General features: G+C 38.1%; 2 protein-coding genes across 3 annotated transcripts; one reads left to right on the top strand and one right to left on the bottom strand.

The window, feature by feature from the left end:
* Positions 1-485: 485 nt before the first annotated feature.
* On the top strand, positions 486-4,465 carry ATSIK (Protein kinase superfamily protein). The gene is made up of 5 exons (XM_086249295.1): positions 486-673; positions 1,584-2,280; positions 2,849-3,106; positions 3,314-3,433; positions 3,616-4,465. Exons 2-5 carry the CDS (start codon positions 1,627-1,629, stop codon positions 4,249-4,251), a joined length of 1,668 nt encoding a protein of 555 aa, XP_086105421.1. The 5' UTR covers positions 486-673; positions 1,584-1,626; the 3' UTR covers positions 4,252-4,465.
* A 639-nt stretch (positions 4,466-5,104) lies between these two features.
* Positions 5,105-11,167, bottom strand: LOC147281304 (HSI2-like 1). 2 transcript variants are annotated; one of them, XM_086247756.1, is made up of 13 exons: positions 10,872-11,167; positions 10,566-10,693; positions 9,758-9,839; positions 9,546-9,647; positions 8,553-9,208; positions 8,337-8,433; positions 7,989-8,163; positions 7,579-7,655; positions 7,076-7,501; positions 6,823-6,872; positions 6,405-6,518; positions 6,250-6,317; positions 5,105-5,993 (listed from the first exon to the last, which is right to left on the bottom strand). In XM_086247756.1, the coding sequence occupies exons 2-13, from the start codon at positions 10,676-10,678 to the stop codon at positions 5,218-5,220; spliced, it is 2,736 nt and encodes a 911-aa protein (XP_086103882.1). In that variant the 5' UTR covers positions 10,679-10,693; positions 10,872-11,167; the 3' UTR covers positions 5,105-5,217. The 2 variants fall into 2 exon arrangements, with proteins under 2 accessions (XP_086103882.1, XP_086103883.1); XM_086247757.1 differs by having other exon boundaries at positions 7,076-7,393.
* Between the last annotated feature and the right edge of the window lie 2,238 nt (positions 11,168-13,405).

The following is a 13,405-nucleotide window of genomic DNA, read 5'->3' as shown; positions in this document are numbered from 1 at the left end:
CAAATAACTTTTAATTTTTCATGCGTGAAATATTAACTTTTTTTTAAATCCCAAATTTTTTTCATGCAGCCAAACACACTGTAAGAGTATGAAGAGAGGATTAGGTGTGCAAATAGAACACTTTTTTCTCCACTTCTTGCATGTTCTCGTGGTCAAGTGTAAGAAAATACTCTCATGTCCAAATTAAAAAAAAACAAGGGCAATCCAAATCATTTGGTAGGTCCATGACATTTCCAGTGAAGGGAAAAAATATAAGAATCTGGAGGGCAAAATCGTCAAGAAAGAATGAGAAAGCCAATTCTGTTGTTTTAAGGATAATAATAGTGATACTTTTTAATGTTAATTTAATATCGATTTTTGGTAGGTTTGACCACTGCTCACTGGGCTCCATTCCCTCTTTGAGACTCTCCCTCCCTCTCTCCTCTCAATTCCAATATTCCCCACATCTTTTGTCTACTTTTATCTCTCTCCCTCTCCTTCTCCTTCTCCTTCTCCCTCTCTCTCTCTCTCTCTCTCTCTCTCTCTCTCTCTCTCTCAAAAATCTCTCTCACTTCACAGCCTTTACCAATCTGCTTTCTTTTTGACTTGGGAAGGCTTTTCTTCACCAAATCGAAGCCACAGATTCAAATTCCGCCATCCGTTTCTCAATCCATTCGAAGCTGCATGAAAGCTGGTATTTTTTCTGTTAATTTTGGTTTAATTGGCTTACTTTTTTTTTCATTTTCCTGCTCTTTAAATTGTTTGTAAACTTTGAACTGTGAATTGGTTGGGTGGCTTTCTTTCTGGGTTAGATTTTATTGAGAATTCTAGGCACTTGTTTGGTGGGCTTGATTTGTCTGTTAGTTATTTTGTTCGTTTGCGGCCGATTTGCTTTTTATCGTGTAAATGGGTAATTTTGTTTGAGCTCATTAATGATAATCCAACTGAGATTTATTGGTTTTTATTTGTTCTATTTTGTTCTATTTTGGGTTTTATGGATCTGGGCTTGGTGTTCTTGTGAAGATGAGTGGATGCTGATTCATGGGTATTTTTTCGGTTTTTGAAAAGAGTAAGAAATGTTACGGGATTCATAGTTCGATTCAGTTGGTAGAGAACATATGTAATTGCCAAGCTGGCATTTGGAAGATTTGGGCATTAAAGTGTTGCGGGTGGGATAAAGAGGGGTTTTACTTTTTCCTCATCATGTTAGTTGCAAAAGGCCGACTGTAATGGCAATATTAAGGAATGAATTACTAGATTTTAAGTTGAATATCAACCACACCAGTGATAAGAAGGTGGAGTAACACGTATCTGTTTCAGAACCTTACTGTAGGAAATTGGAGGCTTATCCTTTTTGGTAGCTGGGAAACTTGGATTAACCATCCGTTTATGGTGAAGATGAATTTTCCTTCAATGAGTCAGTAAAATTGGGTTCTTGCTTCTTATTTGATATCTGCCAGTCAAAGTTTAATGTGATTGTGGACATAAATTTTCTTCATAGAGTTCGTTTTGATTTATTGGTTTAGTTTTGGTACATATAAAGTTCTAATATTCTGTAAGTTTTAAGCTTCAGCTAATATATGCACTTTGTTTTTCTATCTCAGAAAAATAACCCACCTAAGTACAAATTAAAGTTGTGAACATAATATGGGGTGCTTCACAGTTTTGAAGAGCAAGAAGAAAAAGTCTGAGCAGACTATTTATATTAAACGTGTCCCTACAGAGAAAACACCGGCTACATTACCTGAACCCCAAATCCCAACCCGCTCACTACAGTCTGCGCCCCCGAGTTTCAGGAACAGAGTGAAACCTATTCAACCAGTTAATAGAGTCACCAACAATAGAACACGGGCATTATCTGCTCCATCAACCCTTGATGCAGCAGACCAAGATGCTCTCTCATCAGAATATGAGGAACCAGAAGAGTCAAAGTACCGGGCTGGAGTGATAAAGGAACTGACCCCAATTCCACAACCTCTTCCTCTTCCATCACCGCAGGGTGTGGCTGCTCTGAGGACTACAGGAAGCTTTAAATCAGTGACCTCTAGCGGCCCTCTCTATGCTTCTGGCCCATTGCCACTGCCTCCTACTGGAACACCTCCTACTGGAACACTACCTGCTGGAACACTACGAAACTTTTTATATGAAGAAATAGCATCAGCTTGCCACCACTTTTCTTCCGACCGATGCATGTCGGAAGGCCTTTCTTCCATTATATATAAAGCTTCCTTTGGAGATGATTCATCATCAAGTTCAAAAAAATTTGAAGCTACTGTTACTCGCCTTCACCCATCCACTCAGGTAACATATAAATTCAGTTTATTAGGATGAATGTTACAATCTTCTCATGTTATTGGTCCCTGATTTCCTTGTAATGGCTGATAACTGTATGTTGAAAATTAGTTTTGATTATGGATGAATGTTCAGATTGTATTCTTTTAGTATGTTATGCAATCATAGGCTGGTGTGCAATGTTCAGGGTGTTGAAAAACATAAAATTAAATTCACCATAGCATAGGTAAGTGAGAATATAAGAAGCATCTCGTGTTTATACAGTTTATGTAATTCAAAATTTAGTACATTAGTTTTTCTAAGTTGGGATGACATGTATGAATGCAGTGGAATGATGGTATTGTAAATTCAGCATATTTGCATCTCTTTACCACTTTGCATCTCTGTACCATTTATCTTCCTTGATTTATATGTGCATGTGTGATTACACGCTATAGAACAGTGTAACCCTAAGCATGTTGTACGATGTTGCCTCTCTGCTTCTACAGTTCAGATGTTTTAGAGAGCCAAGAGTTTAGTGCATTCTTCCTAAATATTGAGCTTTGTGATATAATATCACTATGTCTCTGATTTTCAGGGTTTAAAGGAGTTCATAAATGAGGTAAACACCCTTGCATCTTTACAACATCCAAACCTCTGTAAATTGCTTGGTTTCCATGCACGCGAGGGTTCAGATCAGAAAATGTTGGTCTATGAGAGGCTCTTTCATGGAAGTTTGGACCGGCTTTTGTATGGAAGATCTGATAAGCCCCCAATAGATTGGAATACAAGAATGAAAATTGCTTTGTGTGCTGCACAAGGTCTTACTTTCTTGCATGAAGAAGGGCCTTTCCAGGTAATCAGAACATTTGCTTGCATTATATAGTTGAAATTTCAAGTTGTCCTTAAATTTAGTAAATGTATCAATTTCTACACACTCACCTTTGTCAAAATGCTCATGATATTTCAAAATTTAAGCAACTCAATTTTTTAATAGATCATTTTATTGTGTGTACCCGTGCATTTGTGTGATGACTGACTGAATCACCTATCATATCCACAGGCAATGTACAATGAATTTTCAACTGCCAACATACAGATTGATAAAGATTTTAGCGCAAAGCTTTCAGGATATGGTTGTGTCGGCCAAATTCCCGAGACAGAGATCTCTAATAATTCTGTTGTAAGTTTTTTCACTTTGTTTACATTAATGTTCTTTTTTTGGATCAGTTATTAGGCTCGAAACTTTGTATTAAAGTGTGGGCACTATTGTTTCTATCTGTGCTTTCACGTGTGCAAACTTTTAAGTTCAACATGATCTGTGTAAATCTCAAATTGATTACCTTTCATCTTATCATTATGCAGGCAGTGGCAAATCTATCAGTGGAGACACTTGAGAGAGGAATGCTCACTCCAAAAAGCAATGTGTGGAGTTTTGGGATTGTTCTTCTGGAACTACTCACTGGCCGAAGGAATCTTGACAGCCGTCATCCCAAGGAAGAGAGGAATTTAGTTAAGTGGAGCCGGCCTTTCCTAGCTGATGACTGTCGACTGTCATTGATCATGGATCCTCAGCTGAAAAGCCGCTTCCCAGCCAAAGCAGCCAGAGCAGTGGCCGACATTGCACAGAGATGCCTTCAGAAGGACCCATCAGAAAGACCCACCATGAGAACCGTTGTTGAGCATTTCAAGATTATACAAGACATGAAGTATTCATGTAGGTTTCCTTTGCAAGAGCCAGCAGCAATTTCTGGAAAACATATGTCGAGATCTCCCAGTCTTAATGGAATTATTACCCCTGCACCTAGATTAAGCTTCTCTCCTTCCCCACCATCAAGAGCCCGGCCATCCGTTTCACCTACAAGACGACCTGCCCTGCCTATGTCTCTTCCTCCGCGTGCTTGTTCCTCCACCATTACTTTGGAGGAGCTAGACCGGCAGAATAGCCGGAAATCATCATCATCATCAACAATTCCAAGGGCTAGTGTCGAAGGATTTTGATTGTGTATAATGTGCATCTTTTCTTTTCTTTTATTTTTTATTTTTTGCTGTTCGTTGTGATTCATCACAATATATAGAAGATAAAGATGTGGTTGTTCCACCACCTAATTCGGAAGATGATGAAACAGGGAATGTCCTTTTGTAGATATAGTGCATGCTAGTTATAACTGGGTTAATCTAGTTTCCCTTTAATCTACAATGCAGTTCAACGAGATTAATCTTTTCAAGTGTCCGCATCATTTAACTGTGTTTAAGCTTTTACTACTCTGCTATCTCCAACACCCACGCACACGAGAGCCTTTCCAATTGGCGAAAGACTAGGTGTTGTTATTAGGGTAGAAAAAAATATGCACATAATTTTCGTTCAAATATGAAATTAAGAGATGGGGATCTGAATTTGAGCCTTATTTTAGTGCCTTAGAGGGCGAATGCGGTTCAGTGGCTGCCAAGTTATATCCGGAACAAACCTCTACAAATGTGTTAGGTGAAAATGTGAATCTTAATTCCAGAATAAAAAGGATGCGAATCTTATGGCCCAAATGCTTTTTAATGAACAAAACCTCAAAGTTTGTTTTTTTTTTTGGGTGCTCAAATTAATTCGGAAAAGCATGACGGTTCACCAGTGACACTTTAGAATTACCTCTCACGTCCAACTTCATACCACCTGCTGTAGTTGAAGGCAGCTAATGTGTGGGAATGAGTTGACATAAATCCTCCCTAGCTGCTTGTATAATTATATTATAATGAAACATGGAAGAAGGAATTCCATGCATATACATCCCAATTATTGTTCTTTTAAAACAGAACCAAGTGTATATTAATATAAGTTAATTTATAATGTAACGCACAATCATACTCTCAGCTAAAGAAACATATTTCAAACCAAAAGAAAAAGGACCTTTAGTCTGTAATTATTCAAGAAAGAAGCCAATAATTTTTTTTCTTTCTAAATATACAGGAACTTCATCATAACGGATCATCTTGGCTTTGATCCGGCCTTTCTTCATCCCCACTTTCCGGCTCTTGAACAACAGAACCAAGACACTGATTCTCATCAAGTTGTTCCTCACTCTCATTAGGGGCTTGTGGCGGCACATGTGACGTTGAACTTGCCTGTTGCTCGGGTGTCAAGCTGGTAAGACCATTCTGTTTCAAATATGTCAAAAGAGGAAGGCTCGCTACTTGAACAAGAGACATCATGCTCACCTGGTTTGGCCCTGTTTGCAAGTCTCCTTCTCGGCCAGGATGGCAATTCAAGTCTAATATCCCCTTCCCAGTTTCAGCCAATTTGCTTTGGCTCTTGGATTCTGATTCATTTGCAGACCTGGCCTCATTGTCTGAAGGATCAAGGTGTGGCGATACATGCCTAGAAGTGCTGTCCACTTCTGCTTCATCCCTAGGGCCCCATGTTTGCTGGCTTCTATAGGCAATCTCCGCTTCCCGCTCTGATTGACGTTTCTTCTTGTTTATCATTTGGGTTTTAAAACGGCGTTTAACTGTCATGCACACAATGCATGTGCATGTAGGCTTATGCTTGCCCTTCCCACTTGGGGGCTGAATGCACACAATACATGAGCAGCCAGGACGATGCCTCGGATGTTTTGTTGTCGTAGCAACTGATGCAGTTCCTGTGTCAGTCACATTGTCTCCAAGGATTGCAGCATTGGCCAAAGCATCAAGGCCAGAAGATTCATTTTCCTGGTTTGGCCTCGGGTATGTTGCTATTCTCCTTTTTTTGAATTCTATGAAACAATACATTGAATTGATATAAACATTTTCTAAATATGGTCTAAAAGAAATTTTATACTTTGATTTTCTACTGAAAGATTGGAATACAGACCATAATGGGTGAGCTTATAAAGCCCAAAGTTCCACAGGTTATGGATACTAAGCAGATTACAACATTACATAAATGATAACACTTTTTGATAAAGCAAACTAAGCAGCATGTGTTATGGGATCCTTAAAAATTAATAGACAAATAAGGTTGCATCATACCCTTACTCAGTCTGAGAAAACTTTCCAGCTCCCTTGGGGTTAATTCATTTGGAGCAGAGCACAAACACCTGATGAGACAGAGTTTGAGACATGCGAAGATTTATTAAAGCACTACTTTTACTGCAAGAAACCACTAGAAGAAACCTATTGCAAACCTGCTTTGATCCCACACATTTTCAGCACATATCCACTTAGATGGAAGCAATACATCAACTGGCAATCTTCGCCATTTACAGCAGCTATCACACTCAGCCCATTGCTCTTGTTCCCTAAAGGTCAAGCTTATTAATTTTATATTAATACTTTCAGCACAAGACAAAATGCATAATGACAAAGGAGACTGTTTGCTCCTTTGATATTTCCACTAGACAGGTCATCTATCCTAGCTACAAATAAATAAAAATAAAATGAAGACATCATTTTAGAATGGTGTAACCGGTGCCATAATAGGTGCATCAGTGAGATCTGTCAAGTGATAAGTCATTAACTTTACAAACTAAAATTCTATGGAAAAGAAATTAAATATGTATATGTGTGTGTGTGTGTGCGTGTGTGTGTACAAGAAAGACATACCCAGTTGACCGGACTATGAAAATACTCCTCTTTCCAAACACAGGAGGCTCCTAAATAACAGAAATTTACAGTTATCACAAGTCACATGAGCTCTTAACCATCAAAGTGATATCTAAAATTAGAAATAACTGCAAAAATATAAGCAAATCAACCATAGATTGCCTAGTGACCTGGAAAATTCAAATAAAAAATAAAAAATAAAAAATAAAAAGTTCCAAATCTGATTAGAAAAGTCGTTAATGACATCACTCACTTCATACTCTTCAAATTCAAGATCCTCAATCATGACTGTGCTTGGCTTGGCAGCTGGAGGTGGACGAAGCAAATCCTGAGCCTCTTCCCAAGTAAGCTTCAGCTCTAGAGCATCTTGGCTATCAATGAGCAGCCTCTTACTCTTGGACCCAATATTTCTAGTTCTTTTCCTCTCGGGAACGACTAACGATGGCAGCAGCAACCCCTCCCTTGTCCTGCCTTCATGCTTCTCAGATTTATGCCAGCTAATATCACCACTAGCTGTAGTCAAGTGTTTGGACAGTGCATTTAGATGGGGATCCATGCTTCCCTTCAGTGACTGAAGAAGGCCAGAGTAACCACTTATTATAGGAAGGTTCTCAAAAACACCCGAAAAGAAAGTTTCACTTGAGTGAGCACCATTGTGAATGGCAGAAAGATGGGTATCCTGTTTATTTTAATAGTTTTCATATTAATAATATATTATCCATTTTGTTGATATGGAAAAATGAAAGAGGCTTTTACCTGCATTGCAACAGAATTTGATGCTTTTCGGAACCCCATAATAAGTTTTCCTTCAGGATCCATACGACTGAAAGTCACTGCAACAAAATAATTGGAAAAAAAAAATATTAAGAAGTAATTTAAAAACATCCACTTAAAGAAGTGATTACTAATTATCCCTCTGCCCTCAAGTATTGGGATATATATCAATAATATATGGCATCTTCACCTGCAGTTGGAACATCATTTGAAAAGAAAATGAGACCTACAAATTTTTCCTTTTTTCCAAATACACCATAAATGAAGCAGGGGTGAAGGGGTAGTGCAGTCCATGGTCCCAAGTGGACTTCTAGTGTGCGGGCGCACACACACACATACATAAATAAAAATATATTAACAATGACTTAACAAATTCTGTAACTAAGAATTACCAGTATCTCCAGCCTGCAACTGCATGGACTGTATGCAGGGGGTTACACCCTCCAAAACGTACATCCTACTGTTATTATTAGGCCAGAATCTGAACTGAAACACCCATTCTTTTCCCTTAACATCTTGAATCCTTAAAGGAAGGCCCTCAGGTTGAGAGATAGGAGGAAAATATGCCTACATGGTGGTTCAGATTTGACTGATACATCAGCTTGTACAGAAAAATACAGTAATGAATACAATAAAAGAAAATGATCGACCGAAAAAGAGAAAAAGAATATACAATCAAGAAAATGACAATGACCACAAATATCAGTGAAATGTTGGGATTAATAAACCATAAAACTTACTTCTGCACATGCTTTAGGGAGCACCAAACGACCAATTCGACCAGCATCACTGGCACTCAGCATCTTTTCAAACAATGGCACAATTTTGGAATTTGAACTTGAAGACATCACAGTTAAGGAAATCACTGTCTGGCTTAGCAGATAACCATTACAATCAAAAGTTTAGGACTGGTGATGTATGAAGGAAAAAAACAAGAAACTAATTATCAAGGATACTCTCCAGATATTTGCTGTAACTCCTGGTCTGTAATCCTGGGCCAATAGCGGGGAAGTAACTGATTTCGTCCCCGTCCTTCAGCAGGTGGCCTTGCAACACGTGCATGTGAAGCCACTGTAGTATTTTCCTCCAACCCTACAGCAAGGGCCAATTTTGGGGGCTTTGGAAAAGGATGACGAGACCTAGCTCCCTGTAGGAATGGAGTGGATGCCTTCCTGTGTTCCCTTTCATCAACAACTGCACCAGGAAAAGGATTTGCATTTCCCAAAGGTGCACCAAGGGTCATACTCAAATTTGTGTGTGGAAGTGATTCATACATATCATTTATCCCTACGTTTTCTTTATAAATTTCTGCTTTGGAAGCTTCAGATGATCCATTGGATGCCTGATTAAAATTTGACATACATGTGCCTCCAATTTCCCCCACAGAAGGCGGAACATCGTCCTGTTTCACTTTCCACAATAACCCATTTGCATCATTATTTGGAGATTGAAGCAAGTTCCTAAGCCCATTACACTCTTTCTTATCTCCCAACGGCATAAGCTTCATTGTTTCAACATTGCTTTCATCTAATTGATTGTCTGTACAAGTTGATTGCAGCACAATGATTTTGGATGGGCCATGTCCATCATCAGGCTTTTCATCACTTGCAATCTGTGTGAATATGTTTCAAAATCATCATAAATAACTCAACTACAAGAGTACACTTGATAAATGAAGCATGATTCCACTATAATAGTACGCTTACGCAAGAAATAACCAACCGTAATGCGACAATAGAGAACATCACAATACTTTGGTGTTATTGTACAAAATCAGACCAATGTACACTTCTTTCTTCCATGTTTTCTATATTACCTCTTCTACCAAGAAAGACATATGAATGATATCTATCATGCTTTTTGAAGTTAGGACTGTTGATTATAAATTTGTAAAATTTACCAACAGAAATGCATTTTAAAGCTGATATGATTATATAAATTGATCTTACAGGGTGAGGTTCCGAACGTTGTGGACATTTCACACACTTCACACCACCAGCATCAAGAAGTTCAATCAGAGACTCGGAAGCAATGCATCCACAATGGAGACGCTGCAGAGAACAAATTCTATTAGGTGCAAATGTTTACAATGGAAGAGCCAAAGTGAGGAGAGGGCCAGAAACCAAACACAAAATTCTTGGACTGTAGGGTATATACTCACCTTGTGACATAGTACGCACTGCCTCCAACCGGATTCTCTTGAGTGGAAGACATCACAAAAAATTGCTTTCTCATATGAAGACCTGTGTCAATACCAATTTCACATCACAACATAAGTCATAAATGTTTAACATGGTGAAGCCTTGCAGTATGTATGGAATACTTGCAGCTAGTAAGATATAACATCAATAACTGGCACACACACACAACTCAAGACCTTGAGTTGTGGATGTGGCGACTTCAACTCAAGCATTGGGTGAAACAAAGACTGACTGACACACACACACAACACTTGGCGGTGTATCAATCTATATTATTTTCCTAAATAAAATATTTTCTTGTCAGAAAATTACAGTACCCCCACTCTTTAGTCGCCTTTGTATTGGGTAGCTTCACTTAATTCAGTGGTAGTGAAGAAATTTATTTTTTTAAATCCACCATCATCATCATTATATTTTAATTATCCACGTTTATTATTAGATTGAGTTGAGTACTAAGTGTTATATTCCATTTTTTATTTGAACCAATATAGATGTAAGAAGATAAAATGCAAAATTAATCAAGTAAATTTGTGAACAAAACAAAGAATAACAAAAACAAAATTCCATACAACGGCGCAAAACGTGGAAATGGAAGACTATCCACTTAAAACCTCCAATAAGCCAAGAATTAAAAAACAAAATCAGAAGAAAAAAAAAGAGTCATCCAAATCAACAGCCGTCCAATTCCATAACATTATGCTAAAAAATCATACAAAGAAATATTAAAAAAGGCAGCGAATTGATCAATAAAAAAAAGTAGTGAATTACCCGCACTGGTGACAGAGATTGGCGAATCCACCAGATCGCAAAGCCCAACCTTTCTTCCATTCGATCGAGGTCGAGGTCCGGCAAGAAACGTTCATGCAAGTGCGTGACTCCATTTCCGCACTCAAATTCTGTAAATTTCAACAATATTCAATCCAATCGGAAACTACTACACATAAAATCCCTAATCTAATCCTCAATTTTTTTTTTCTTTTTTCGAAAAATTCACCAGCCGATAATAAAAACACAAAATTGACCAACCAAAACGGCAATACTCCGAACAGAGAAACACAAACGAAAGGAGCTAACCTAAAGCTCGCAACTTTCACCGAAACAGAACCAGAACTACTTCATTTGTGTACTGACAGAGGGACGGTGAGTCTGCTTATCAGTGTGATTTTTCAGTGAGAGAGCGATTGGAGTTCGATCGGCAAATTTGGGGGAAACGAAGCGGTGAAGTGGTTGGAGTTGAAGTTGGGTGTCGGCACCGGAGAGCTGGATCGGCACCTGGCGTTTTGGGAGAAGGAGACGTGTGCATGCAAAGTTGAAAAATGGAAGAAATGCACAAAATGCATGCACGATGATTATGCTTCAAGACTCGGCCAACTCGCCCACCTCTCTGTCTTTTACTTACTACCCTTTGTCTTCTTTAAAATAAATAATAACTGAAATTCTGAATATCTTCTATAAAGTAATAAAACCAAAAACAAAAAAAAATAAATTAAATAGTTTCACTAGAAAACTGTGAAGTAAAGCAACTGTAAAGTAAAGTTAACTGTGAAGTAGAACAGTTGAGTGTTTAGTAAATTATATTTTCAAAAGTGTTGTGAGTATAAAAAGTAGTATGAAGGTGTTTGATAAATTGTAATGTAAAACTGCTGTGACTATTTATAATTACTAAAATTAAGATATTATGGGTAAAAGAAAATTTTCATTGTTGCTGTGATTCACTGCAGCTTTCAAAAGCACCTACAAACTTGCTTTCTATTTTTGCTGTGGGGAGTTGAGAATTGTGGGGCAAACCAATTTTTCATTTTTTTATCAAATACCAAAACTGCTTTAGGTGATTGAAAATTGTCATCTACAACAGCTTTTGGGTCCATCACAACAATCACAAACAGGGCCTGCAACTGATTTCAATATAATAATAAAATTAAAATAAATAAATATCAATGAAAATATACGGCGGCAAGGATAGCACCGTAAAATGCGCCACTAGGCACTTTTCTGTCCAATCGCATATATAGCATGCAATAAACAATCAGTCCATGCATTTACAGAAAACCCACTCTCCGACCACTTATTTACAGTTTTGCCAGTAAGCTGTGATTGTGTGCTGCGGAGGTTTGTCCTTCTTTGGTCTTCTCGGAGTCTCCGCGCCATCCAAGTCCTTGATGTCTCACACAGTGGAAGTGATTCAACGAATCACGGCCGTTGAATTAGTTTGTATTTATGACGTCATATTAGTAGGTGATGATGTTAGGTGAGGTGACCTGGAAATGTGGTACCTACCATGCTGAAAGAGAAGTGCCAACGCACGCGCCAGATGACAGAGCAGTCACGCGGGTCAGGCCTCTCTCGTCCACAGCCCACAACTGTAAAGTGTGAACAGACCTCGCCAGTTTTTCTTGCTGTTGCTGCACGTGTTCCGGAGTCGCTTGGAGCCTTGGACTATGAAAGACAGAGAGTGGGGTTATGATTGAAATCACGAATTATTAACACGAAATTACACATTATAAAAGAAAGAGAGACTAATCAACAACCATTAGTAGGGTGTATAAGTGCATGTGCATGATTAAATTGATAGTTACTAATTTGCGAATAAGTGTATATACATGGATGACAATTGTTGATTTGCGTAGCAAGTATATGTGTATGATTGACATCGGTTGATTTGTATATAAGCGTATATGCATGATTGACAGCTGTTGATTTGCATACACTTAAATATATGTGCATGATTATCAGTTGTTGATTTGCATGTAGGTGAATTTACATGTTGATTTGCATATAGCTAGCGTATTAGTGTATGTGCATGGTTAACAATTGTTGATTTGAGTGAGTTTTATAAAGAGTTGTACATACATTAATAGTTAACGGTTACTAATACATTGTGAGCGGCATCTACACTAATAATTAACCACAATTGTGCATGATCGACATATGTTGATGAATTATTAACACATAGTTACATGATAATGAAAGAAAAAAAGACTAATCAACAACATTAGTAATTAATTTATGGTTATCTATTTTATATAAAGAAAGTCACAATCTAATGAAAATAATTTCTTTTAATTCAATTAATACAAGAGAAAATAGAATGAGAATTGAGCAATGGCTGTATAGACGTCTTTAGTAGGTCAGGTTGGGCCAAACATGAGCACAAGCACAAGCGCAATATGGATATGATATGATTAGGTATGGTATGGGCAAGAAATAGGTCAGGTTGAGCCAGTACAAGAACGACACAAGTAAAAGGGATAAGTTGAGTTATAAATTTTTAGCCCATCAGGTAAGTCACTACGCGAGCATGACACTAGTTAAGCACGACACGAGCACATAATGGGCTCAGACGAGGCACAAGTGGTTTAATGTTGTTGTTGTTGTTTTTTATTTTTTATAAAGAACTTTTCAACAACAAAATTTAATTTTTCAAGTAAAGAAATGCTACTATTTTACAAGAAAAAGGAAAAAAGGCCTTTTCAATGGCTTCAGACCCAATGGGCCTGTTGTGGACCAACCGAAGTGAGGGAAGAGGAGGGAAGGCACCAAGCCCAACAAAAGACGCAAAGAAAAGAGACACTCCGACACCGTAGTCCTTATCTAAGCGGGGACTCATC

Source organism: Dryas octopetala, chromosome 6 (assembly GCF_963921425.1).
Source record: "Dryas octopetala chromosome 6, drDryOcto1.1, whole genome shotgun sequence".
In the NCBI taxonomy this organism is placed as follows: domain Eukaryota; kingdom Viridiplantae; phylum Streptophyta; class Magnoliopsida; order Rosales; family Rosaceae; genus Dryas; species Dryas octopetala.
Note: the sequence above shows the minus strand (reverse complement) of the source record. Positions and strands in the feature narration are given on the sequence as shown.

Bases quoted from the DNA above. Each gene is read 5' to 3' on its own strand.
- ATSIK (XM_086249295.1), top strand. From the start codon at position 1,627: ATGGGGTGCTTCACAGTTTTGAAGAGCAAGAAGAAAAAGTCTGAGCAG. The intron at 2,281-2,848 runs GTAACATATAAA...TCTGATTTTCAG, and splicing joins GCCTTCACCCATCCACTCAG to GGTTTAAAGGAGTTCATAAA. The intron at 3,107-3,313 runs GTAATCAGAACA...TCATATCCACAG, and splicing joins ATGAAGAAGGGCCTTTCCAG to GCAATGTACAATGAATTTTC.
- LOC147281304 (XM_086247756.1), bottom strand. From the start codon at position 10,678: ATGGAGTCACGCACTTGCATGAACGTTTCTTGCCGGACCTCGACCTCG. The intron at 8,434-8,552 runs GTATCCTTGATA...GATGTCTTCAAG, and splicing joins TTACAGCAAATATCTGGAGA to TTCAAATTCCAAAATTGTGC. The intron at 6,318-6,404 runs GTTTGCAATAGG...CTGTCTCATCAG, and splicing joins AATGTGTGGGATCAAAGCAG to GTGTTTGTGCTCTGCTCCAA.